Source organism: Gracilinanus agilis, chromosome 2 (genome assembly GCF_016433145.1).
Source record: "Gracilinanus agilis isolate LMUSP501 chromosome 2, AgileGrace, whole genome shotgun sequence".
Lineage (NCBI taxonomy): Eukaryota > Metazoa > Chordata > Mammalia > Didelphimorphia > Didelphidae > Gracilinanus > Gracilinanus agilis.
This window is the reverse complement of record NC_058131.1, coordinates 278,262,510-278,286,522: the sequence shown is the minus strand read 5'-3', so window position 1 is coordinate 278,286,522 and position 24,013 is coordinate 278,262,510. Positions and strand designations below refer to the sequence as shown.

General features: G+C 39.8%; 1 protein-coding gene across 1 annotated transcript in view; it reads right to left on the bottom strand.

Annotated features, from left to right (window-relative positions):
• The window catches only part of CCDC180 (coiled-coil domain containing 180), a 137,967-nt gene that overhangs the window by 3,393 nt on the left and 110,561 nt on the right, over positions 1-24,013 (bottom strand). The window contains 5 exon segments of the mRNA XM_044659683.1: positions 766-813; positions 816-901; positions 7,704-7,809; positions 15,942-16,053; positions 18,049-18,186. Coding sequence (XP_044515618.1) covers positions 766-813; positions 816-901; positions 7,704-7,809; positions 15,942-16,053; positions 18,049-18,186 — 490 coding nt within the window.

Genomic DNA, 24,013 nt, shown 5'->3' with positions numbered 1-24,013 from the left:
TCTCCAGCTCATTTTAAAGATGAGGAAATGGAGGCAAACAGGGGTAAGAGATCTGTCCCGAGTCACACAGCTAGTGTCTAAAGCCAGATTTAAATTCAGGAAGATTAGTCTTCTTGTCTCCTGGTCCTGCACTCTATTCACTGAGCCACCTACTTCCTTTAGGCCCAAATAGAATATCCTCTGGTTGGATTTTAAAGCCCATCATAACCTGGTCCCAAACTAACTTGCTTACTTCTTTCTTTCCTTCTCTCTCCTCTTCCCTTCTTCCTTCCTTTCGTCCCTTCCTTCTTTCCTTCCTTTTCTCTTTTTTGTTCTTCCTTCCTTCCTTCCTTCCTTCCTTCCTTCCTTCCTCCCTTCCTTCCTTTTCTTTCTTTCTTTCTTTCTTTCTTTCTTTCTTTCTTTCTTTCTTTCTTTCTTTCTTTCTTTCTTTCTTTCTTTCTCTTTCTTCCCTTCCCTTTCATCGTAGAATCAATACTATGTATTGGTTCCAAGGGCTAGGCAATGGGAGTTAAGGACTTGCCCAGGGTCACACAACTAGGAAGTGTCGGAGGTCATATTTGAACCCAGAACTTCCCATCCCTAGGCCTGGCTCTTAATCCACTGAGCTCACCCAGCTGCCCATCTTGTATTTATTTCTATGTTTATAAATTATCACTCATCACTTTACACCTCATCGCCAAACCCAATATAAGTGCTTACTTATTTGTTGAATTGAAACAAATTTCAGTTTCCCTTTCAGGCAACTGCCCCTTTCCTCACACTCACCAAATACACATCATCTCTTGCTTTCACAACTGCCTGGTGGCCCGGGGTGTTTTTGGTGGTGGTTATTGTAGGGGTTGCTCTGATGAATATTTTGCTGGTGGAGGTGAATGGTGTAGGGATGATTCCTCGCCATTTCCTGGGAACAATAAGAATAAATTTAAAAATTTTCTTCTAAATTTCTTAATAGTGAGACCTAAAGATTCAAACCTAAGGTCATTTGCAGTCACCATTTGTTTGTCTCTTATTAAAAAAGCTGTATAGTGAATCAGTTCATTCTTTCTAGAAAATAATTTGGAATAAAGCAAGAAATGTTATTAAATTGCTCATCTCCTTTGACTCAGAGATCATACTACTAAAATGACATTCCAAGGAGGTTATTGACCACAAGAAAAATATCTTAGGTACATATGTGTTCATAGAAGTATGATTTATAGCAACAACAAAAAACTGGAAATAAAATACATGCCCAGTGATTGAGGAAGTATTTAACAAATTATGGTAGATAAATGTATAGGGATATAACTGATCCATAAGATAATGATGAATATGAAGAATTCAGAGAAATATAGAAAGGTCTTTATGAAAAAAAATTGAACCAAAAGAACAAATATACATAATAATCGAACCAGAATAAATAATGAGAATGTCAAATACAGATGTCAGTGTTAGAACCATCCTGCAAGGTTAAAGGACACGTGTACATTATCTCTCTCAATAATTAATATTTTTATGGAGTATGCTTTTTTTAATTCAACACATTTTTATTTAGTTCTCTCTAGAGTACTATTCTCAGGACTCTGAAAAAAGACAAAGAATTATAGGTAGGCCAAATTTGGCTCTTGGACTATAATTTGTTAACCCTTATTATAAAAGCTGACTGCAGCAGAGTGGGCAGTAAGGGTGACTTAAAAATAGATAATTGATTTCTTTTTTAATGTAAGGGGGATCTGGAGTATATGCAGAATGCCTGGGATGACATCTTTCCACTTGGGAAGGCAAGGGAGCTTGCTTCTGGGAGAATCATGATGACACGTAGAGGCGGAACCTTGGGAAGACTGTGTAGCGTGTTTCTGTAGGTAGACATCCTGTGACTTTCCTGCAAACTGAATTCCTAATCAGTGAGACCTAAAAATTCAAACTCAGTGATGGTATTTTCAGTCACCATTTGTTTGTCTCATTAAAATAAAGCTTGTAGTGAATTTGGTTCATCCTTTCTAGAAGACAATTTGGAATAAAGCAAGAAATGTTACTAACTTGCTGATATTGTTTGACTCGGAGACCAGAGAGGAAAAAGACCTTCAAAAAGGCCTCGCGGTCCTTTGGCTCATCAGCACTTGTCACTTTGTTTTCTTCATTAATTCTTGGGAGGAATCAGTGACACCCCCCCCCCCCAAAGTCAAATGAGAGATGATACTATAAAGAGAAAGTTTTCAGGGCCTTCTTCCCCCGCTGAGGCCACATGGTCCCCTCAAGGGCCTTCATCTTTGGCTTTTGCCTTTTTGGGTTTTTTTTCTGTGCTAGATGAAGGGAATGAAGTTTATATTGAGTTCAAAAGGCACAGAGGGAGCCTTAGTGTCCCAGTATTTCAGAGTCACCACAGACCCAAGGAGCAAGGAGTGACCTCCGGGATTGATCTTTGGGACGCAGACCAGTGGAATCTGAGACAAAGGCTCATCTGGTAGTCAGGCTACTTTGTTGTTCAGTCATTTCAGTCATGTCTGACTTTGTGATCCATTTAGGGTTTTCTTTGGCAGAGATATTGGAGTAATTTGCCATTTCCTTCTTTAGCTCACTTTACAGATGAGGAAATGGATGCAAACAGGGTTAAATGACTTGCCCAGGGTCACACAGCTAGTATGTGTCTGAGACTGGATTTGAACTTCTTGACTCCAGGCCTAGCACTCTGTCCACTGTGCCACCTAGCTGACTTAGAGCCAGGTTATATTCGGGCATGAATTTGGTGGGACAGATGTTATGTAGGAACTATGCTAAATTGAGCCTATTGTCCCCTAATCAGACTCCCCCAATCCAGCTGAGATGGTGTTTACACTTTATTTTTTCCTAAATCTTTGAAGTATCTTTTTGTAAAAACTAATTGATGTCAACTAGTTAAAAGGAACCAGGGTATTGGTCACTGCTCCCTTGACAATGGGGAGACCCAGCTGGTGAGGGTTAAAGCCAAAGGCTAAACAGGAAAATAGAAGCCCCAATCCCTGGTGACAGGGATCTAGAACCCTGAGAAGAGGTAGCCCACTTAGCCCTGAGATAGAGATGCTAAGTGTATACTTCCTAGAAAAGAGTGGGCCTTTGTTTCGATTATAAGCTTGGGTTGATTTAGACTATAATCTCCCTAATACAAGTATAACCCAGATAAATTGCTTATCATCTCTGAGATGGGGGAGAGAATGGAGGGAGACAATTTGGATCTTATAATTTTGGAAAATGTTGAAAATTCCTATTATATGTAATTGGGAAAATAAAATATCTTTGAATAAAGAGGGGGGGGGGATGACTATAATCTCCCAAAGCATATCTAGTTTTGTTTCTCCTCTTGTTCAACTCTAAAATTAGTTTATAGTCAACCACAATAGTATCTGTACAAAATTTTTGTATTGCTTGGTGGCTCCATAGCTCATAACTGCATATTTCCTGGACTACAAGCCTTGTTCATCCACTTCCAAGTACATAGTAGGTGCTTAATAAATGCTTGTGGATCAATTGATTACTTGATAGGTAAGCCAAAATCTTCTCCCCCTTCCTCCTTCTCCTTCTCCTTCTCCTTCTTCTCCTTCTCCTCTTTCTTCTTCTCTTTGTCTTTCATCTTAGAATCAATACTGTGTATTGCTTCCAAGGCAGAAGAGCAGTAAGGGTAGGCAATGAGGGTTAAGTGACTTGCCCAGGGTCACACAGCTAGGAAGTGTCTGAGACTAGATTTAAATGCAGGATCTCTCATCTCTAGGCCTGGCTCCTCATCCACTAGCTGCCCCACCAAATTCTTTTGAGTGATTATTTAGGATGCTCTATAGTGTTCCAGGGCTTGATGCAATGTCATATGTAAATAGGCGTATCTGAAAAACGTTACCATCTACAGGGAATCACTCTTCTAAATTTGGACTCTGTGCTAGACATTCACAACAGTGCAAACACCTTTGGTGAGCTTTCTTGGTTTATAGCTTTGCTTGATATTCATCAGATCACTGAACAATTTTATCTCTCTTGCTACAGCTTTTCAGCAAACTCATATGCTTCTGAAGTTGGCAAGACAATACTTTGTTGGGAGACAGGGAAAGGCCTTCAGTTGACATTTTGTTCTAATAAATTAAATGCGTTTTTCCAGACAACAAAATGGTTAAGGACAGTGTGAACTTGTGTCCTGTATACTTTTTTAGTTCATTGTGTGACTCAAATAAACTAAATTATACAATGTCAAAGTAGATATGTGATCTTCTGTCCAATAGTGTTTGAGAAAGCCTCACTCTTCCCTCTCACAGTTTAAACAAGGCGGGTAAAGATGATTCTGTCACTTGGAAAATCTACGTAAAGTGGTTCAAAGTCTGGCAGTTTGTTTCTGGGCATACCTACATGTGAAAGGCAGGAATCTGAAAAAGGACTTGAGATGCAGGGCAAGGTTTACAGTAACCCCCTGGCTCTTATTCTTCTTGCTTTGTTGCATGATGATTCACAGAGGTCCTTGGAGTGCTGAGCAATGCTCAGGTGCCTCCTATAATACAGCCCTTCACAATTAGGTGGAAGGTGGATAGGGTTGTTGTTTTTTTTAACCCTTACTTTATGTCTTAGAATCAATACTATCAGTTCCAAGGCAGAAGACATGCAACTAGGAAGTATCTGAGGTCAGTTCTGAACCCCAAACCTCCTTTCTCTAGGCCTGGCTCTCTAGCCACTGAGCAGACTTAATTAACACTTAGTATATAGGTTTATAGAATTGTCTAGGGCAGTGAGAGGTTAAAAACTTGCATGAGATCTCTGTCAGTATAAAGTACCTATAAGGGGTGCATATACATTATTGTTGGAACTATGAACTGATCCAACCATTTTTTTTAAAGATATTTTATTTTACCAATTATTTGTAATAATAATTTTCCACCTAAGTTTTCTAAAGTTATAAGATCTAAATTGCCTCCTTCCCTCTCTTCCCTCCCCCTTCCTGAAGACAGTAAGAAATTTGATTTGGGTTATGCATGTATTATCATGCAGAACAAATTGTTCATTGTTGTGAGAGAATGCTCATATAAAACCAAAACCCTCAAATAAAAACCCAAATAAACTAAGGTAAAAAATAGTATGTTTTGATCTGCATTCTGACTCCAATAATTCTTTCTCTGAAGGTGAATAGCATTCTTTGATTCCCTCAGAAATATCCAGTATCATTGTATTGTTGAGAGTACCTAAGCCTCTCACATTTGATTATTCCACAATATTGCTGTTACTATGTACAGTGTTCTCCTGGTTCTGCTTATTTCCCTCTGCATCAGTTCACGCAGGTCTTTCCAGCTTTTTCTGAAATCATCCAGTTCATCATTCCTTACAGCACAATAGTATTCTATCACCATCATATACTACAATTTGTTTAGTCATTTTCCCAATGGATAGACATCCCTTCAATTTCCAATTCCTTGCCACCACAAAAAAAAAAAAAAGCTGCTATAAATATTTTTGTATGAGTAGGTCCTTTCTAACTTTTTTAAAAATTTATTTTTGTGATACAGGCCTAGTAGTGGTATTACTGGGTAAAAGGGCACCCAGGATTTTATAGCCCTTTGGGCATAGCTCCAAATTGCCCTCCAGAATTTATTGAATATTGAAGAACCTTGGATATTCCTTAGATAAGAAGCCAAAGGAAGAATCCCAGCTGCCCTTGTTTGTTTTTGTTTAGTTAGTTAGTCATATCCAACTCTTCACGACCCCATTTGGGATTTTCTTGGCAAAGACACTAGAGTGGCTTGCCAGTTCCTTTTCCAGCTCATTTTCCAGATGAGGAAACTGAAGCAAACAGGCTTAAGTGACTTGATCAGAGTCACACAGCTAGTAAGTACTGAAGCTTAATTTGCCCTTTCTTCTCATTTTATAATTGAGGTCCATATATGTGAAGTAACTTGCACAAGATAATATAAGCGGAAAGTAGCTGAGCTAGAATATGAACCCAGATTCTGGAACTCTAAATCCATCATTCTTTCCACCGATCAGGGATTGTTAGTGTAAATTGTTTTTATGATACCAATATAAATTATTTAGATAAGCTACAAGCAACTACTGCAAAAAAAAAGTAGAAACCCAAATATAGTTTTCATGCATTGATAAAAGCAATTAACATTTTATTATATTATTTTAAATCTGGAAATCAAATCCTTCTTTACTAACTTCACTGAAAAATTAATTATTTTTTCTTCCTTTCCTAAAACATTATCTAAATGCTTTTAAAGCTAAGCCAGATTCCTCTCAATAAACAGCCTCTGAGCTAGAGAAGCAAATGAGTAAACACTATGTGTAATTTTCTATTCAAAACAGAGCTTGAACACTTAGAAATGAATTTTCCTTTTTGGTTAATATTCATTTATTGGCTTGGTCAGTAAATTTTGTTCCCGGAAAAAGATTTACAGTTTCTTTAACTACAAATAGCAAGTGTGGTTTGGCATATTGAATAGATAAGACATATATGTCTATATAATAATATGATACTATATGTAGTCATATAATTATTGTTCCTAATACTTTTTGTTATCTTCAGTCTGTATAATCTAACTGTGATATTTGGGGATTCAACTGAAAAGCTGAGACTTGTGGCTAATGACTAGGATCTTTTAAATCTGATTTCTCCAAAGTGTCCATACCTTGTTTGGTGTTATCTTTCATTGGTTATGGGCCCTGCCTGTAAGAGTGGATGGGCATATGTAGTCACTGTGCCAGTCTAATAGCGGTTCACTTCAATGATTAATACTTATTATTTACTATTTGCAAGGTGAAGGGCAAGATACTAGCCATCATGATTATTATTGCACTTGCCTAGACCCACCACTAACTAACAATGGGCTGCCAATAATATATATTCCATCTTTGCCAGCACCTAACAGTGGACCTAAAACTAGTATACCCTGAGAAACTAGTACAGACTGGGAAAATTCCTCTAATTAAAACAAGGTTTTTGGAGTATGGAGGTATTGACATAATGAAATCTTAGTTTGGTGATCTGAAGAAATATAACAGCTCAATTTAATATTAATAAAGAAATATATTTTATATTAAATATTGGCAAGTACAGATAGTCAGATATATATAAAAATGTATAAGAAAAATTAAAGTTAAAATGAAATGATGAACCAATCAAAGAAACCCCACCAAAAATGTAAAGGATTTTATATTTTTTCTAACATATTATTTACTAATTGTTAACCTCATCCCCTTAAAGATATGTATATTGACTTCTATGCAGTAACAACATTGCCCTTGTTTTGTTGATTTTCTTGACCTTCTTTACAATTGTTGAAGTCAATGTTTATTGTTTTTCATTCCTGTTTTCTTTGACCTATAATCACTTCACACAAGCCTCTCCATATTTCTTTTAATACTTAATATTTGTAATTTCTTATAATGCAATAATGTTCCATTCCATTTGTATGGCCATTCCCCAATCATGGGACACGTTTCATTTCTAGTTTTTTATTCTTACAAATAACTATCAGAATTTTTTTTTGGACAAATGATTATTTTCTTTTCTTGGTCAAACTCCTTTGGTGCTTAATTCCAATACTGTAAAACCACTGGAGTCAAAAGATATAATTTTAATATACCATATTAAAACATTTTTGAAAACCTTGGAAGATTTGCCTTTGAAAGGCTTTCATGCCTTTTCCATTCCCTCCAATGAAGAGTCAGCCATAGCTTTAACTCAAAAATTTGTCCAAAAAAGGCTTATAACTTACTTGTTTCCTCGTTCACCTTGTGGCTTTTCTCTCTCATCATCCAAGGGAAGTCCAGCAATTTTCCGACGTATTAAGACAGATGCCTTGTGCCTGACTAGATCTGATTCTGGAACAGGAAGAGACAGAAGAGATGACACCATGTAATAATTTATATAGTGGAGTAGAAAGAGTACTATAATCATTAACTCTATCCTCTTAAAAGACCCAGGTTTAGGCCATAGCTCTGCTGCTTATTAACCATGTGACCTGGGGTAAGCCCCTTTGATTCTTTGAACCACAGTTTTCTCATTTGTAAAATGGGTATCATAATACTTGTGCTTTGTTTTGTAAACCATAAAGCTTTTTGGAAAAGTGAGTTTTGATGGCCATGATGAGTACTTGAATTCAATTCCTACTGGCCATGAACTCACTACTTGGTGTGGCCTTGGATTTTTTTCTCTTGGATTATCTGGATCTTAGTTTCCTAGTGTAAAATGAAAAGGTTGAAACAGAGCATTAAAATTCTTTTCAGGCCCCAGTGTCTCCTTCTGGAGGCTAGAGAGTTCTGGCTGGGAGAAATGCAGCTCAGAGGCTAGGCTTGTTTTCCTCCTGGCATCAAGCCAGCCAGGTCCTGGGCTTAGTCTAGGGGGAATTCCTACTGGTTTTGTTTCATTATCTATGGTGTCATTTATCAAGATAAACTTTCCTTCCTTATCTCTTTTGATTGTTTTTACTTTTGCTTTGTTGGAGATCATGATTGCTACTCTTGCTTTTTTTTTTTTTTTTACTTTAGCTATGACATAGATTTTGTTTCAGTCCTTTATTTTTACTCTGTACCTCCCTGCTTCAAATGTTTCTTGTAGTCAGCACCTTGTGGCATTGATATTTAATACATTTTGCTATCTTTTTCTGTTTTATGGGTGAATTCATCCCATCACTTTCACAATTTTGATTCCTAATTTTGTTTTCCATCATCTTTTTTCCCCCATTTACCTTTCTCTTTCTTTTTTAGCATTTCCTGTTCACAGATGTTTTGTCTTCAATGACCACCTCCCCCAATTTGTCCTCCTTTTTTGTCCATCCCCCCCCCTTCCTCAGAGTAGGGGAAATTCCCGAAGAAATACAATTACAATGTAGACTTTTGTGAGCTTCTTTAAACACATATCACTATTTGATCAGCAGGATGAGGAGGGAAGAATTGCTGAATGCTGTACTTCCCTATTACATCTACTGGATTGCCTCAGGCACCTAGACAGTAGGTATGAGGTATTCCTTTGGTATGAAGGTTTTGAGAATGACCCCAGCCACAACATCTGGTATAACCTGGGCACTATGGACATGTATCCATCAGCTGATGTACAGTCAATGGCAAAATCTTGGTGCTCCTGCAACATTCATTTGAAGTACACAGACTAGAGAAGTTAACTTAAGAAGTGACTGGTTGGAACCAAGATTCTCCTGGCAAATTCTCACATCCAGATGGCAAAAGGCATCCAACACCTTTCCAACAGGGTGAGTAGAGGTGGTGGACAAGACACAAGTGTCTGGGACATGCATAGCCATGTTAGACGTGATGATGGGGGAAGGTGACTGTGGTTGCTCTATGAGGATGGTGATGGTGATAATGAATTCTTATGCCACGTGTGGAATCTCCTTATCCATCCTGTGGTCTGGTCCCATAGTGTTGGCCATGGCATCAAGAAGCCAGAGGGGCAACATTTCCAAGAATCTACTATAACATCATCTACCTCTTCAAGAAGATGTGAGCTGTCTATGTGGAAGGCAGCTGATTAGAAGAAGGTGAAAACCAATGACCCACTGAATCTGGGCAACATCTGTGTGACTACTATCTGCAAAGTTCTCTTGGATGGCTACCTGATGATTTTCATGGATAGTTTTACCCAGCATCACATGCCATCTTGCCAAGCTACCTTTTGCCAGAAGAACTCTGTTGACCTTAGACCTCTGAAAGGATAGGATGAAAAGACTTTTTTACTGTGAGAGACCAATTCAAAAGCTTTTCCTGCATGATTCTTTAATATGGAGTACTTCAATCAAGGCTTCAAAATGGTCATGAAGCTGGAGGCTAGAGATCTGATAACACATCTGTGTGGACACAGTAAAGAGGGTGTTGCAATAGCTACTTATCCTCCACATTGATGCTGGGACAGAGTGACCAGTCAGTCATGAGCTACCTGACATCCATACTGTGGTTTGGTATGAACTGATTGTCTATCAACTCCAACCCTGGTGGCTGTAGTGTTATAAGGAAGAGAGGATGGTCTGCAGGGGGACAGATGCAGAGGAGAAACATTCTGGAATGTTGGATAAGGAGGGTTAGACTGGGACTGAGGGAGTTGGCTATTCTCTCTCTCTGGATGTCCTGGGGAGAGTGGCTGGCTGAGCCTATCCTATCCTGCGTGCTATCTTGTTGTTATCTGGCTGCTGTATTTCCTGTGGAGAAGAACCTTGTGAATCCAGAACCATCTGTGTGCACTAGTTATAAGACTAGGTCTAGGGCCTTTTGGATCTTGGACCTTTCCCTGGGCCCCAACAAGCTTACCACAGACCAGTACCTTAATACCAACAAAGGGCAGTTTAATGCAGCTTAGCAAGATCAGGGACTGGGAATTTCCTAGGAAGTGAGGAGAGGATTAGTGTAGACAACTCTGTGAAGATTCTCCTTGAGGAGACATTAGATCCTTAGGAGTTTTTAGTTAGAAAAATTAGCTTGAGGGTTATCCCATTCATTTTTAACCTATTCTCTTTAATTAAACTACTTTCTCATTTTATTGAATGGTCTGTGTGTGATCTAAGACCAGGCTCTACCCTGGTCAGAGTTACTGTTGGCTTCCAACCCAAAGTTAACTTCCTGTTATTGGCTCAAAACAATCTACCTTATATCATCCCCAAACTCACCTCCCTTTTGACAGTAGAGCCCACAACTCCCTAGAAGTCATAAGGAAGAAAAAGAAGCCATTTGAGAAGGAGAGGAAAAGAACCATGATCAAAACCTACCCAGATGCCAAGAAAAATCAATATTGACCAAATCCTAAGTCAACATGAGGTCACAGAGATTTGAGCTAAGCCTCCCCACCTCCTTGGCTGGTTAGTTGGGGCACAGTGTCTAGCTGTGTTTGAAGCAATGAGTCAGGACCCAGTGTCTGAGAGTGAAGCTGATGGTACTGTCAGAGCCACTGACTGCTCCCCCTCACTCAGCTAGGGTCCCAAAAGCCTTCTTGTGGCCTGTCTAAAGCAAGAAGGGCTGAGTAAATCATAACGGCCTCTATGCAGGAATCCTGAGAACAGCCCACTTCACCCTCAAGGGTTCTGTGACACGCACCCCATATCAGCTTTACTGTGAAGACTTCCTGAAGCAACTGGGATGAAGCCATTTAAAGAAGCCCAGATCACATAGACTTCCTTGAAAGAATCCAGCATGTCCTTAGCTCTCAGCCACCAGAGTTTGACTCTGACCTTGAATGAGAAGGCAGCAGGCCTGGAGTCATACTTTCCCTTCTAAACATATTTTATCTTTTTGGAAAGAAGAAAAATCCTCTTTGCCAGGGAGATGAAGGCCTGGACCCTGAGAACAGTAGTGTGTTCTGGATACTGACTGCCCTCCCCCACAACTCCCTTTGGATCCCTTTCTCTCTCCTTCCAAAGCAGCCTGGTGAACCTTGAACAGGAGTTATATGATTCTTATTACTTGAATAGAATTTCCTGGGAGGCCCCAGTCACTAGACAGAGGAGGGTCCCTAAGCTTTCTGGCCTGATTTCAGAGACCCTCTTTTCTCATTAGCTAGGAGGCAAGTATGGGTGCTGTAAAATTCTCCTCAGAAGGGAATGTATGTTTTATAATTTATAAAGTAAAGTTTAAATTCTTTGGAGAGTAATTTTAGGATAAGAAATTTGCCATCTCCCTAGAACCCAGACAATGAACCTATTTGGAGAAGGCACCATGAAGATGCCTGAAGAACCTTCACTGGATCATGAAGATCCAAATGAACTTTGAGGTGCACTTGATTGAACTATGGGGAGTTGAATGCATTTATTTTAAATGTACACTGTTATGCCAAAGGGAACTGCCTCTAATTGGCTTTTTGTCAATGCAGCTAGCAATCATTGGTTCATTGTTTTTGTCCTCTTTTCTTTTATCCCCAAATTTCTGTAATTTAAAAGTTATGTTTACAAGAGTGTTCAAGGAGACCAGTCTCTCTCCGCTCTCAGGGGGGAATGTGATATTGGAAATTTGGGGACCCTTGAACTTATTTTGTGGTCTCTGGTCTAAACTTCCTGTGGACATTTGGATCTCATTTCAAACTACATTTCCCATGATTCAACGGGCTTCCTTCTTACGTGGTGATGTGAGCCAAAGTAAAGAGAAGTTTAAATAGAGAGAACTTGATTGGTACTCTCTTTGCTAGGAAGCAGCCAAGGGGAAGGTATGGCCAGCATTCAAATTAGATCTTTGCAGGCACGTGGTTCTTTTTAATTAACAATATGGATTACAATAAACCCTTAATATTTTTAATTGTAGCTTTCTCTATCAATTTTATTTGTAACAGTTTCTTTTCCCAGACACTACCATTTCTGGAAGGAAAAGAAGGAGGTTCAGTTTGCTTTGTAAGTAAGTGTGTGAGTTGTCACTGAGTGGCTGGTGAGGCTCCTTCCCTGTTCCAGCCTTCTACTTGGCCCCTTTGGTATCTTAAAAGGCTGCCAACAGGGATGGATGGGCAGAAATATTCTACCCATCCTCATGACAATATTGGGATTGGGGGAAGGACTTGGGGCTGTTGAGTGAGAGTATAAAACCCAATATTATTAAGTATTTGACAGATGATCCTGGGAAAATGGGACTGCAATTATTCTGCAGAGAGAGCCCCAGAGAATCAGTTTAAGTTGCAGAGGTAGATTTAGAATTAGATTAAAACAACAACAACAACAACAACAACAAACAACAACCCTTACCTTCCTTCTTGGAATCAATATTGTGTATTGGTTCTAAGGCAGAAGAGTGGTAAAGGTTAGGCAATGAAGGTTAAGTGGCTTGCCCAGGTCACACAGCTAGGAAGAGTCTGAGGCTAGATCTGAACCCAGGACCTCCCTTCTCAAGGTCTGGCTCTCAATTCACTGGCAGCTCCGTATGAGGAACAATCCCAAGAGAGAGCTAGCTAGCCATTAATTAGGAATGTCATAAAGAAAATTCCTCTCCAGGTTTAGGTTGAACTAGTCAGTAATTTTCCATTCTTTTTGCATTTTAAGGTTTATAAAGGAAGCACTTTCCTCAGAAACAATCCTGTGACATAGATGCTATGAGGTTTTTCCCATTTTACAGATGAATAAACCAAGGCTTATTTACCAAGGAGGTGAACTGACTTGTCCAGAAACATACAATAAATGCAGAGTCCTGGATTAGAAGCCACTCTGGGACAGGTGCGGTGGGGATATGGAGCTTGGACTATAGAAGATCTTCTTTGGAGGGTTGAAAAGTCCTACCATATTAGGTAGGAAAATGAATGGTCACATACTGATTCCAGCTGGCCCTCAAAGAATGCAAGCAGAATGGCCAGAGAATGGTCCCCCAGAATGACCAGGGCTTCTCCACCTCCTCAGAGTCTCTGTTGAAGGCTGGTTGTTACATGGAGCTCCTTGGTCTCTAATCAGTTTTCATAGAGTACTTCTGCCAAATTCTAGTTCCTCAACATTATCACAGAGATCAAGCTGGAAATAGAACTTCGTTGAGTGCAAGGAAACCTCTTCAACACAGCAGCATAGGAATTAAAGCTGGAATTCATTACCTGCCTAGAAAGCCACATTTTAGAGATGACACTGAAGTGGCTCTCTTTACATCATACAAGGAAACAGGAAACCCAAGACTCCAACTCAGACTCTCTAAGGTTGAGTGTTTTTGCCGCTACCCCTCCAGGTTTGAATAACAGTAGAGTTGGAGAGCACTCTCTCCTGAGCAGCCACTGGGCTGTGTATCTGGGGATACATCTGATGAAGAACTTCCTCCTTACATGGAGGCCAAAATTGCTTCTATGTAATCCACAACTTTGAGTCCCAGTTCTCTACCCTCCCAATGAGTAGAAAAGAACCTGAGTCCCTCTTTCACATGAAAGTCCTTCATATATAAGACGACTATTCACTAGGTGGCCCTTGGGTCTCTTAGTTTCTTCAATCCTTCTTCATATTAGGAGATATGTCCAAATGTGATCAGAACAGTGCAGAATCCTCTGGATGCTATGGTTTCAGAATCTTTGCAGCCTATTCTTTGTCTTCTTTTTTTTTTTTAATTACATGTAGAAACAATTTTTAACAATTTTTTTCTGACATTTTTGTAATTCAGATTATCCTTCTACCCCAGGCAGTAAAATAATTTGAATTAGATTATACCAGTGCTTTCATGAGACACATATTTCCATATTCCCCATGCCAGAACATGTACAATAAAAAACTCATGAAGGAAATAAAGTGAAAGATGGCACAGCACACTCTTTCAATTGTCGACTCAATTCAAACATCATTGCATGGCCTTTTCCTGTGTGAAGGAGGTTTTCTGGACTTAAATTTAATTCTTCCCATTTTTCTTATTTGTTTCATCTTATTAGTGGCTTCCTGGGATCTGAATTTTTAAAATTCTGATTCTATCATCCAACATGGTAGCTACCTTTCCCAGTTATACATCATCTCTAAGTGTTATAATTTTACCATTTATTAAAAATCCTGAATTTGTAAAATTGATTTTAAAAAGCTCTTTTCTATTGCCAGATACCCTGGGCAAGTTACTTATCCCCTTTGTCTACCTCAGTTTCTTCAACTCTAAAATGGGAATAATATAGGACCAACACCAACCTCCCAGGGTTATTTCTTTATTTAAAAATGTTTTTTAAATCCTTAACTTCCATCTTAGAATCAATGCTGTGTATTGGTTCCAAAGCAGAAGAATAATAAGGGCTAGGCGATGGGAGTTAATTGGCTTAGCCAAGGTCATACAGCCAAGAAGTGTCTCAGGCCAGATTAGAACCCAGAATCACCTGTCTTTAGGCCTGGCTCTCAATCCATTGAGCCACCTAGCTCAGTGTTATTGAAGAATCAAATGAGAATATATATATATATATATGTATATATATATATATATGTATATATATATATAGCACATAGCAGGTGCATGGAGCAGATGGGGAATGAATGAAGGAACTATTTCATAAGTTTCAGGTTCTCTATCCTCCTAGTCCTCTAGGGCTGAAATAAAAGAACTTTATCTTATTTAATCCACCCTGGAAGGGGACCTGATAATAAGAGGACCAATTGCCAAAGAAAAGAAGATTTCAAGGCAAACTTCTAAGAGAGAGTACCCATCAGGGGAGATTCTTTGTTCTTAGGGAGTGTCTCCCTTCTATTAATCAGTCTTTATAACTGAAATGCCCATGTTGTATAGTGCAAAGTTCCCTGGATGAGAGTGGAGAAACCTAGGTTCTTCTAGTGTCAAACTTGCCCCAAACTCCATGTGAAGTTGGGCAGGTTTCTTGCCTTTGCTGGGCCTTAGTTTATCTTTAAAATTAGAATTCTAGACAGGTTGGTCTTTGGTCCTTTTGGTCTCTGATATCCTATTGTACTAAGATCTCTGATATTCTCTGTTCTAAGGGATCTTCTTGCACTGTAATTTCTATAACTTGACACCATTATGATCTTGCTTTCAACTGCGCTCTCAATACCAGATTTATGCAGTCTCACATTCAATATATATGACAAAAATTTTCAAAATAGTCCTCTGGGGGCACAGTTAGGTGGCTCAATGGATAGAGCCAGGCCTGGGAATGAGAAGTTCTGGGTTCAAATTTGGCCACAGATTTGAACTTCTTAGCTGTGCGACCCTGGGCAATTCACTTAACCCTCATTGCCTAGCCCTTACTGCTCTTTTGTCTTGGAACCAATTCTTAGTATTGATTCTGAGTTAGGAAGTAAGGTTTTGGTTTTGGGTTTTTTTTTTTAATAGCCTTAATATTTGTTAAATAAATTTCCCTTGCTACCCTCTTATCCCCATTCTCCCTCTCATCCTGCCCCATCAATCCATATTTCAAGTCCTAGATATATTTATACCATATTTACAAACTGGAAAAACTTGAGAGCAGTGTGTCATCATTAAAAGAGAGCAAGATAAAGAAAAGGAAAGAACCAACACGGCCCACCCCTACCCTTTACTCTAGAAACCTGAGTCATTTGCAAGTACAGATAGAAGGAAGAGCGCCTTACTTGCTATTTGGACATCATCCACTGTGAAGACTTCATCCAGCTGCTGAAGGAATTTTTCAGCCAAGCTAGCCAAAGAGCTTATAAATTTCCGGGCACATTTCTTGGCACATTCCTGGAGAGGGCATGAAAATGATCAGGCTTGACATAACAGTATAAGGAGGTACGTAATTCCATGCATATCAAGATTCATGTCTTTGTTGTTCGGTTGTAGGTACACTATTTATATTTTTTTGTTAGGGAGGAAAGAGGAAGAGAGTGAGGACATAGGCTAGATCTCTTGAGGGTTAATAAAATGATGTCCTGATTCATGCAGGGGATAATATTTTGGGGGTTGGGAGGAATGTAGGGAACTCTCAAATGAGGAAACTTCTTCTACCAATGCATACCAGCACTGATTTCAGTGTTTAAATTTCCCGGGAGTTCAAGAGAAGTGAAGCTAGGTGGCACAGCGGATAGAACAGTGCTGGATCTGAAGTCAGGAAGACCCAAGTTCAAATCTGATCTCAGACGTTTACTAGCTGGGTGACCATTGGAAAACCACTTATCCCTGTTCTCTCTATCTCTATCTTTCCCTCCTTCTCCCCAAGCATCTATATCTCCCTCTGTCTGTCTGTCTGTCTGTCTTTCTCTCTCTCTCTCTCTCTCTCTCTCTCTCTCTCTCTCTCTCTCTCTCTCTCACACACACACACACACACACATATGCACACAAATAATGGCAAAATACTCCAGCATCTTTGCCAAGGAAATCACAGATGGAGTCACTGAGTCAGAGACAACTGAAATGACTGTACAATAACTGAACAATAACTGAACTTCAAGAGAAGTAGCTGGCATTAGGGTTATATAGTTAAGAGTCCAGGTGACTGGGCTTATTAGGTGATAGGAAAGAGGAGTTGAAGGACATGCTAGCTCTTGGTCTTGGTCCAAGTATCAGAGAAATAGACAATCCTTCTTAGGACACAGAGAACATCCAACTGTTCTGAGCCCTTGTTCTCTGTATTCCCCAAACTGAATCTTGGGAATAGGTGAAGCTGTTGGGAGTTTTCAGGGTATCCCAATGTAGTGCCAGAGGTTGGGCCTACATGTCAAAGAGAATTTCCACGGCACATTAGGAAGTGGCTCCAGGGCCGGGGCTACAAGTACTGTGGAAGAAGGAGACAAGTTTGTTTATTTAGCACACATACTCAAGACCCATAGCTTGGGCAACTACGATGGGTGGTCCTCAGATAGAGAGATTTGATCATACAGGAGGATTAAGATTTACAACAAAACAGGAACAAAGTGGTCTGGACCTTCTTTCCCTTTTTTCCCCCTTGCTTAGGGGGCTAAGTCATGGCCAAGGCTGATACTAAATCAGCCCCATCCAGAGATGTGGCTAAAGGAGTTAATGATAAGGGGGCGGGAAACTTCAGTCTTGAAATGCTAATTAGGGGGAAAATATCCAGATAGTGAAAGGATTGTTCTATTATGACTATTTCTCTGAGGACCCCAAAGTAGGTGGAATAAAGGTAATAAATCAATAGGTGTTAAGAGGTTGTTGTCATCCTTCTTTCCTCCTCCTCCTCTTCCCCACTTTCCTTCTGTCTTAGTACCGAGTCTTAATGCTTTTTCTTAAACCCTTAACTTCTGCCTTAGAATCAATATTAAGAGTGGTAAGGGCTAGGCAATTGCGGTTTAAGTGACTTGCTCAGAGTCTCATAGGTAGGAAGTATTTTGAGGCCAGAGCTCAGGTTTTCTTGACTTCAAGGCTGGTGCTGGCTATAGCACTCCAACCTACCTCTCAGTACTCAGGCTGAAAAGATCTAAAATATATATTTCTTAAAGTTTTAGAGAAATGTAGAAGTTACAGGTCCAACGTGGGTTGTTGAGGAAAGTGAGGCTGTTTGGGGGCAGGATGCAGGGACATTCCTAATTATTGGGATGGCCTGGCTCTCTATCCACTGAGCCATCTAGCTGCCCCCAAGACATGCATTTTAATGGAGGATGCAACATTTATAAATGAGTACATAGAAGATAGCTTTAGCAGGGGATGGTAGTAGCAGCTGGTAGAAGTGGCACCTGGGGTTTCTACAAATAATAAACACAATAAACATGACAAGTCTTGTACCTCTAGTTTCTCTGAAGTGCTCAAAATTCCAGTATCTTGTTCCTTTTGCCTCTTTTCTTCCCTGGCGCATAGAGAGGCCAAAGTTTTGGAGTTATATGGGTGCCCAAGGTCTGGTTGTAGCTCTTGTTTATTTTTCTCCTTCAAATAAAGATTTGACAATCTATAAATAATATGAGCAAGGCTTGAGGTAGAGTATAAAAAGAGAATTGAACTGCATTCCTTCCAGTCTTTTCTCTCCAACCCATGCTTCTCAGAACAGTTCGGTCCCACATAAGTCTCTGTGACTTCCTTTGGGGTTTTCTTGACAAAGATACTAAAGTAGTGCGCCATTTTCTTTACCAGCTCATTTTATAGATGAGGAAACTGAAGCAAACAGGGCTAAGGGTTAAGAGACTTGCGGGGGTGGGGGGGGTGGGGGGGGTGGGAACAGCTGGGTAGCTCAGTAGATTGAGAGCCAGGCCTAGAGACGGGAGGTCTTAGGTTCAAATCTGGCTTCAGACACTTCCCAGCTGTGTGACCCTGGGCAAGTCACTTGACCCCCATTGCCTATCCTTACCACTCTTCTGCCTTGAAACCTATACACAGTATTGACTCCAAGACAGAAAGTAAGGTTTTAAAAAAAATTTTAAGAAAAAAAAAAAAGAGATTTGCCCAGTAGTAAGTGAGGCTAGATTTGAACTCATGAAGATAAATCTTCCTGATACTATCTGCTGTACAGCCTAGCTGTCTAGTACATAGCCCTTCCCAAATACTGACTAAGCCCGGATTTAGCCTTGTGATGGGCGTGGAGGGTAGGGATGTAGGAGAATAATGGAAAAGGAATGGTCAGAAAAGGAGAATGAGAGGGGAATGTGCATACCTGGAGAATGGTATTACCACTATCCACCAATGAATCAATCAACAAAATAGTCATTAAAAGCACTTATTATTTTCTAGGAATTCTGTTAGTGAAACCTTAGGGATTTAAAAAAGAAAAAAAAAAAAAGCAAAAACAGTCCTTTGTCCACAGGATTTTGTTGTTTTTCAGTCGCTCAGTTGCGTCCCACTCTTCTTGACCCCCTGGGCCATAGCTATCCATGGAGTTTTCTTGGCCAGGATACTGGAGCCATTTGCCATTTCCTTCTCCAGTAGATGATTTTGTCTGGCAATCAGAGATTAAGTGATTTGCCAGGGACACAGAGCTAGAAGATCTGGTCTTCCTGACTCCAGGCCCAGTGTTCTTAATCACTGCCCTCTCAAGAGACAGGCATTTTTTAAAACCCTTACCTTTCGTTTGATTTGTGTTTTGGTTCCAAGGCAGAAGAGTGGCAAGGGCTAGAGTAATGGGGGTTAAGTGACTTACCCACAGTCATATAAATTGGAGGTGTCTGAGATCTGATTTGAACCCAGGACCTCCCATCTCCAGGCCTGGCTCTCTATCCACGGAGCCACCTAGCTGCCCCCTAGATAAATCTTAAAGGAAGTCAGAGATTCTAAGAGTTAGAGGTTTGGAAGGAGAGTATTTCCAGGCACAGAGAGGAGATGAAGTATATTATATGAGAGGGAACAGTAAATAATCAATAAAGTTGTTCAGTAGAGTGGGCGGCAGAGAACAGAATTTAAGAGGACAAGAAAGCTAAGGGGCAGGTCACAAAAAGCTTTAAATGTCAAAGGACCTTTCATTTGATCCTGGCGATAATAGTCATGAAAGGAATGCAAACTGATTAAGGACAGGATTTCTTTTGGGTGGGGGGAAAAAGGGGAGTCTTGTGTCTCCAGCACTTAGCATAAAACTTGGTCCATGGTAGGTGCTTAATATTTATTGAATCAAATTTTCTTTTTACTAAGATCCCTTATGTTTCTCCCCCACCCCCATTTCAGGTACTAGATAGGTCAGAAAAAGCCAAAAAGAAAGGAAGATTCAGTTCTGAGACTAATCCAAATCTAACGAGCCATATTGTAGTCTTTATTGAACTAGTTTCAATAGAACTGAAAGGGCCCTTCAAGATCATCTAGTCCAATACTCTCATTTTATAGGTGAGGAAACGAGCTCAGGGATGGCCAGTAACTCCCTTGGGACAGCACAGATAGTAATTCTAACTCTTTCCACTACATCGGTGTGCCTCCTTTTAGAAGAGCTTTTCTGGGGCTCTAGTCTGAAAAGCAATTATTGCCCAGAGCATCTGCGGAACCAAGAAATCCCAACTATTTACCAGTCAGATCTCTGGAACGAACTCTCTGGTTCTACTGCAATTTACCCAGTGCCAACAGGTTCTCTTTCTATCCTGTTAACTGGAACATTTCTGTGCTGATTCAGCTGTGTTCACAGAGATAGCCTGGCCCCATTCTTTGCCCGTAGCAGCTACTTCTACATCTCTTCCAGGCTGACTCATCTGTAGCATGGGTACGTTAATGGTGACCAGCCTTATTGGCATGTTGTCTTTTGGAACTAACAAACAAGAATGCCTTTGCATTAATTAATTAACTCTTAGATAATTCAACATGAACAAATGATGGAGGAGCTAAGAATTGTGATGCCTGAGAAGTTTTAAAGCAGTTAAGTTTAAGTTTTACAGTAGAAGGAACAGCAAATACGGAGTCAGAGATTTAAATCTTGCCTCAGCAATTTACTGTGTTACCTTGGGCAACTTTCTTAACTCCTCTGGATTCATCTGAAAAAATGAGGGGGTTGGAACAAGACCTCTATGATCCAGGGTTCAGCTGATAGCAGATCCTCTGTTTCTTGGGTAGCTGGAAAGGCATTCTGAGGGGGAAAGGTGCTCTGTTCTCCTTTTAGGACTGTGTTACAGCCATTCCACCTGAGCCAAGCCTCTGATGCTATCCCTTTACAATTTGATAACTGGATAAAATTCAGATGGCTCAAAAACTCCTCTTACTTTTAGGACAAAGCTCTTGTAAAGGTATGCCAGGAATAGAGTTTTGGCCTGTTCTCCTGAAATTTCTGAGTGAGATGGGGAAGAAGAAACATAGATGATCCATAAGCAAAATAATCTCTGGATACTTGGATGACAGGATGATAGGTCAACAAGGTGGCTCAGTGGATGGAGTCCTGGGCCTGGAATCAGAAAGACTCATGTTCCCAAGTTCAAACCCAGCTTCAGACACTTACTGTGTGACCCTGGGAAAGTCACTTAATCCTGTTTGCCTCAATTTCTTCATCTGTAAAATGAACTGGAGAATAAACAAGAAGGGAATGGCAAACCACTCTAGTATCTTTGCCAAGAAAATCCCAAATGGGGTCACAAAGAATCAGACACAGATGAATCAACTGAATAATAATCTAGATGATATCCAGTGTGAGCAGCTATCTATATATTATGATTAGAGGTGCATTGGGGGCTCCAGATACCCCCCCCATTTATTCCAAGGGCATGCAAGTAAATAGGAACTTAGTCTATGTAGCTTTCAAAGGTGCTAATTCCTGAGGCCAAGCATCTTCTTTGATTAGTCTCATTTGACCTCAGTAAAGAGACAATGCCATTGACAGAAAAGGCATAAAGACTTGCTCTTTGGGTGGGATGGGAAGTGGGTACAAAAAAAAAAAAAAAACAAACAAAACCCAATCCTTTTTTGGGCCAGTGACTGAAGTAATCAGCCTTGGACAGGGACTGATTCACATTGGGAAGAATTTCAGGCAGCTGCCATCTTCCTGTCTAATGACCTTACGTGGGAGTCGTCCAGTTGGCAAGAGCACTCATTATATGCAAGGCCATAGGACCATTCTCTATATTCTCACCTTGGGAACAACCAAGAATACTATACACAGTAAAAGGCCATTTGGCTCCACCATTGTGCCCAATGTTCCCTTCATTAGTTACTCCTTTGGATTATGGGATAGAAGATCCCAGTTAAAATGCAAATATACTACCCACAAAGGGTGACATCAAGCTATTAATGCCTTACTGAATGTATCAGTTCCTCTCAAGTTCTATAGCTAGGGAATCTTGACCTTCTTTGTATTATGGTTCCTAAGTGGTAGTAGATAGAGCACTGAGTCAGAAAGATCTAAGATCAACTCTGGTCTTCGACATTTAAAAATCTGTGAGTATTGAGATAAATTAGGTGGCTTAGTGGATTGAGAGTCAAGCCTAGAGCTGGGAAGTCCTAGGTTCAAATCTGCTCTCAGACACTTACTAGCTGTGTGACCCTTACACAGTATTGATTCTAAGATGAAAGGTAAGGGTTAAAAAAAAATTTTTTTTTAATCTGTGAGACCTAGAAAACTCACTTAAATCTCTGTTTCAATTTCCACAAAAGCACAAGAATAACACCAACTTTACAGAGTTACTATGAGGATCAAATAATCCTATTATCAATAAAACATTTATTATGTAGAAAGCTTTATATTAATTTATATTAATTCCTATTCTCTCTTCTCTGGCCCCTTTTGGCAGTCTAGCCATAGATGGAAACAGCTAGGTGGCTCAGTTATATAAAGAGCCAGATCTGGAGACAGAAGGTATTGGGTTTAAATCTGACCTCATATACTTCCTAGCTATGTGACCTTGGGCAAGTCTCTTAACCCCCATTGCCTAGCCCTTACCACTCTTCTGCCTCAGAACCAATACACAGTATTGATTCTAAAACGGAAGGTAGGGAATTAAAAACAAAAACCCATGGACCCTCCCTAGAATAAATATTTTTAATGTATAGGATAAAATGCAAAGGGAGCTTAGCCTATTATATTGAAAAATAGTTATCCAAATATTAAAAAAAAAAAAGTTCACAGACCCCAGGTGGAGAATTTCTGGCCTAGAGAATGGGTCTGAGGGTGGCATGCTTTAGGAGAGATAATGACAGAAAATATTGCCAAGAGAAGTCCTGCATGAGGGTCAGGACAAGGTTTGGGGAGGTGGGGCTTATTTTGGTAGCTCTTTCAAAGAGTTAAAAATTCTGGAAAGGAAACTGAGGATGACTAACAAAGGACAAAGAAAATACATTTCCACAGTTTCCCAGTCTTGACCAAGCCCACTTGTGTGTGTGACTGCTGAAGCTGGATGCTTGTGAACCCAATAGCATAAATTGTAGTCTCCTCCTTGCCTCAGGCTTTTTCCATTTTTATTCTTTGAGGTTCAGAGTGTTCAAGAAGTCAGGTTCTAGGCTAAAAGGTCTCACTAAGTATACTGTTCGAGAAGGATGAGAAGGAAGGAAAGGGCTGAAGGAACAAACAGAAGCACCAACTTCATTCTGATAAAATCCATCCCTTCTTCCCAAAGACTCACTGCTGATTTTTTATTGTCTAGTTATAAAACCTTACAAAAATTCCAAGACCCTACTCTAGTTAGCCAAAGGAATTGTCCTCCTCTCTCTTCACTGGTATAGTTTCTCTCCTGCTGGCCAAGTTTGGTCACTAGATCATGGTAAGTCTGATATTTCTCAAAAAGAATTGAGGGCATCACTCCTGTGCTTTTGGGATCAGAGTATAATATATGTTTACTTTTTTTTTTTTTTTAATGAATTACTCTTTAGAAAAGTCTTGCTAATGGAAATTTCTGTCCTGGATGAGGACCTGCCTGGTAGGAGGTCATAGGATCTTAGATTTAGAGAAAGGGAGCATTAAAGGTGGTTAAGTCAAACTTCTTCATTTTACAAATAAGGAAACTGAGGCTGAGAGAGGCAAATGATTCGCCCAGGGATACAGAGATGATATGTCTGAATTGGAATTTGAATCCAGGTCTTCCTGACTCTATGTCTAGCCACTATTCCATGATGGTTCTCTAAAAAAAGATGCTTTCTCTAGGTCAGTTAATAAACATTTATTAAATTTCCAACACACTAGAGCAGCAAGAAGTAGAAAGAGAAACACCATTCAAAATCACCCTAGACAATATAAAATACTTAGGAATATACCTACCAAAACAAACACAGCAATTATATGAAAACAACTACAAAACACTTTCCAAACAAATAAAACTGGATCTAAACAATTGGAAAGCCATTGATTGCTCATGGGTAGGACGAGCTA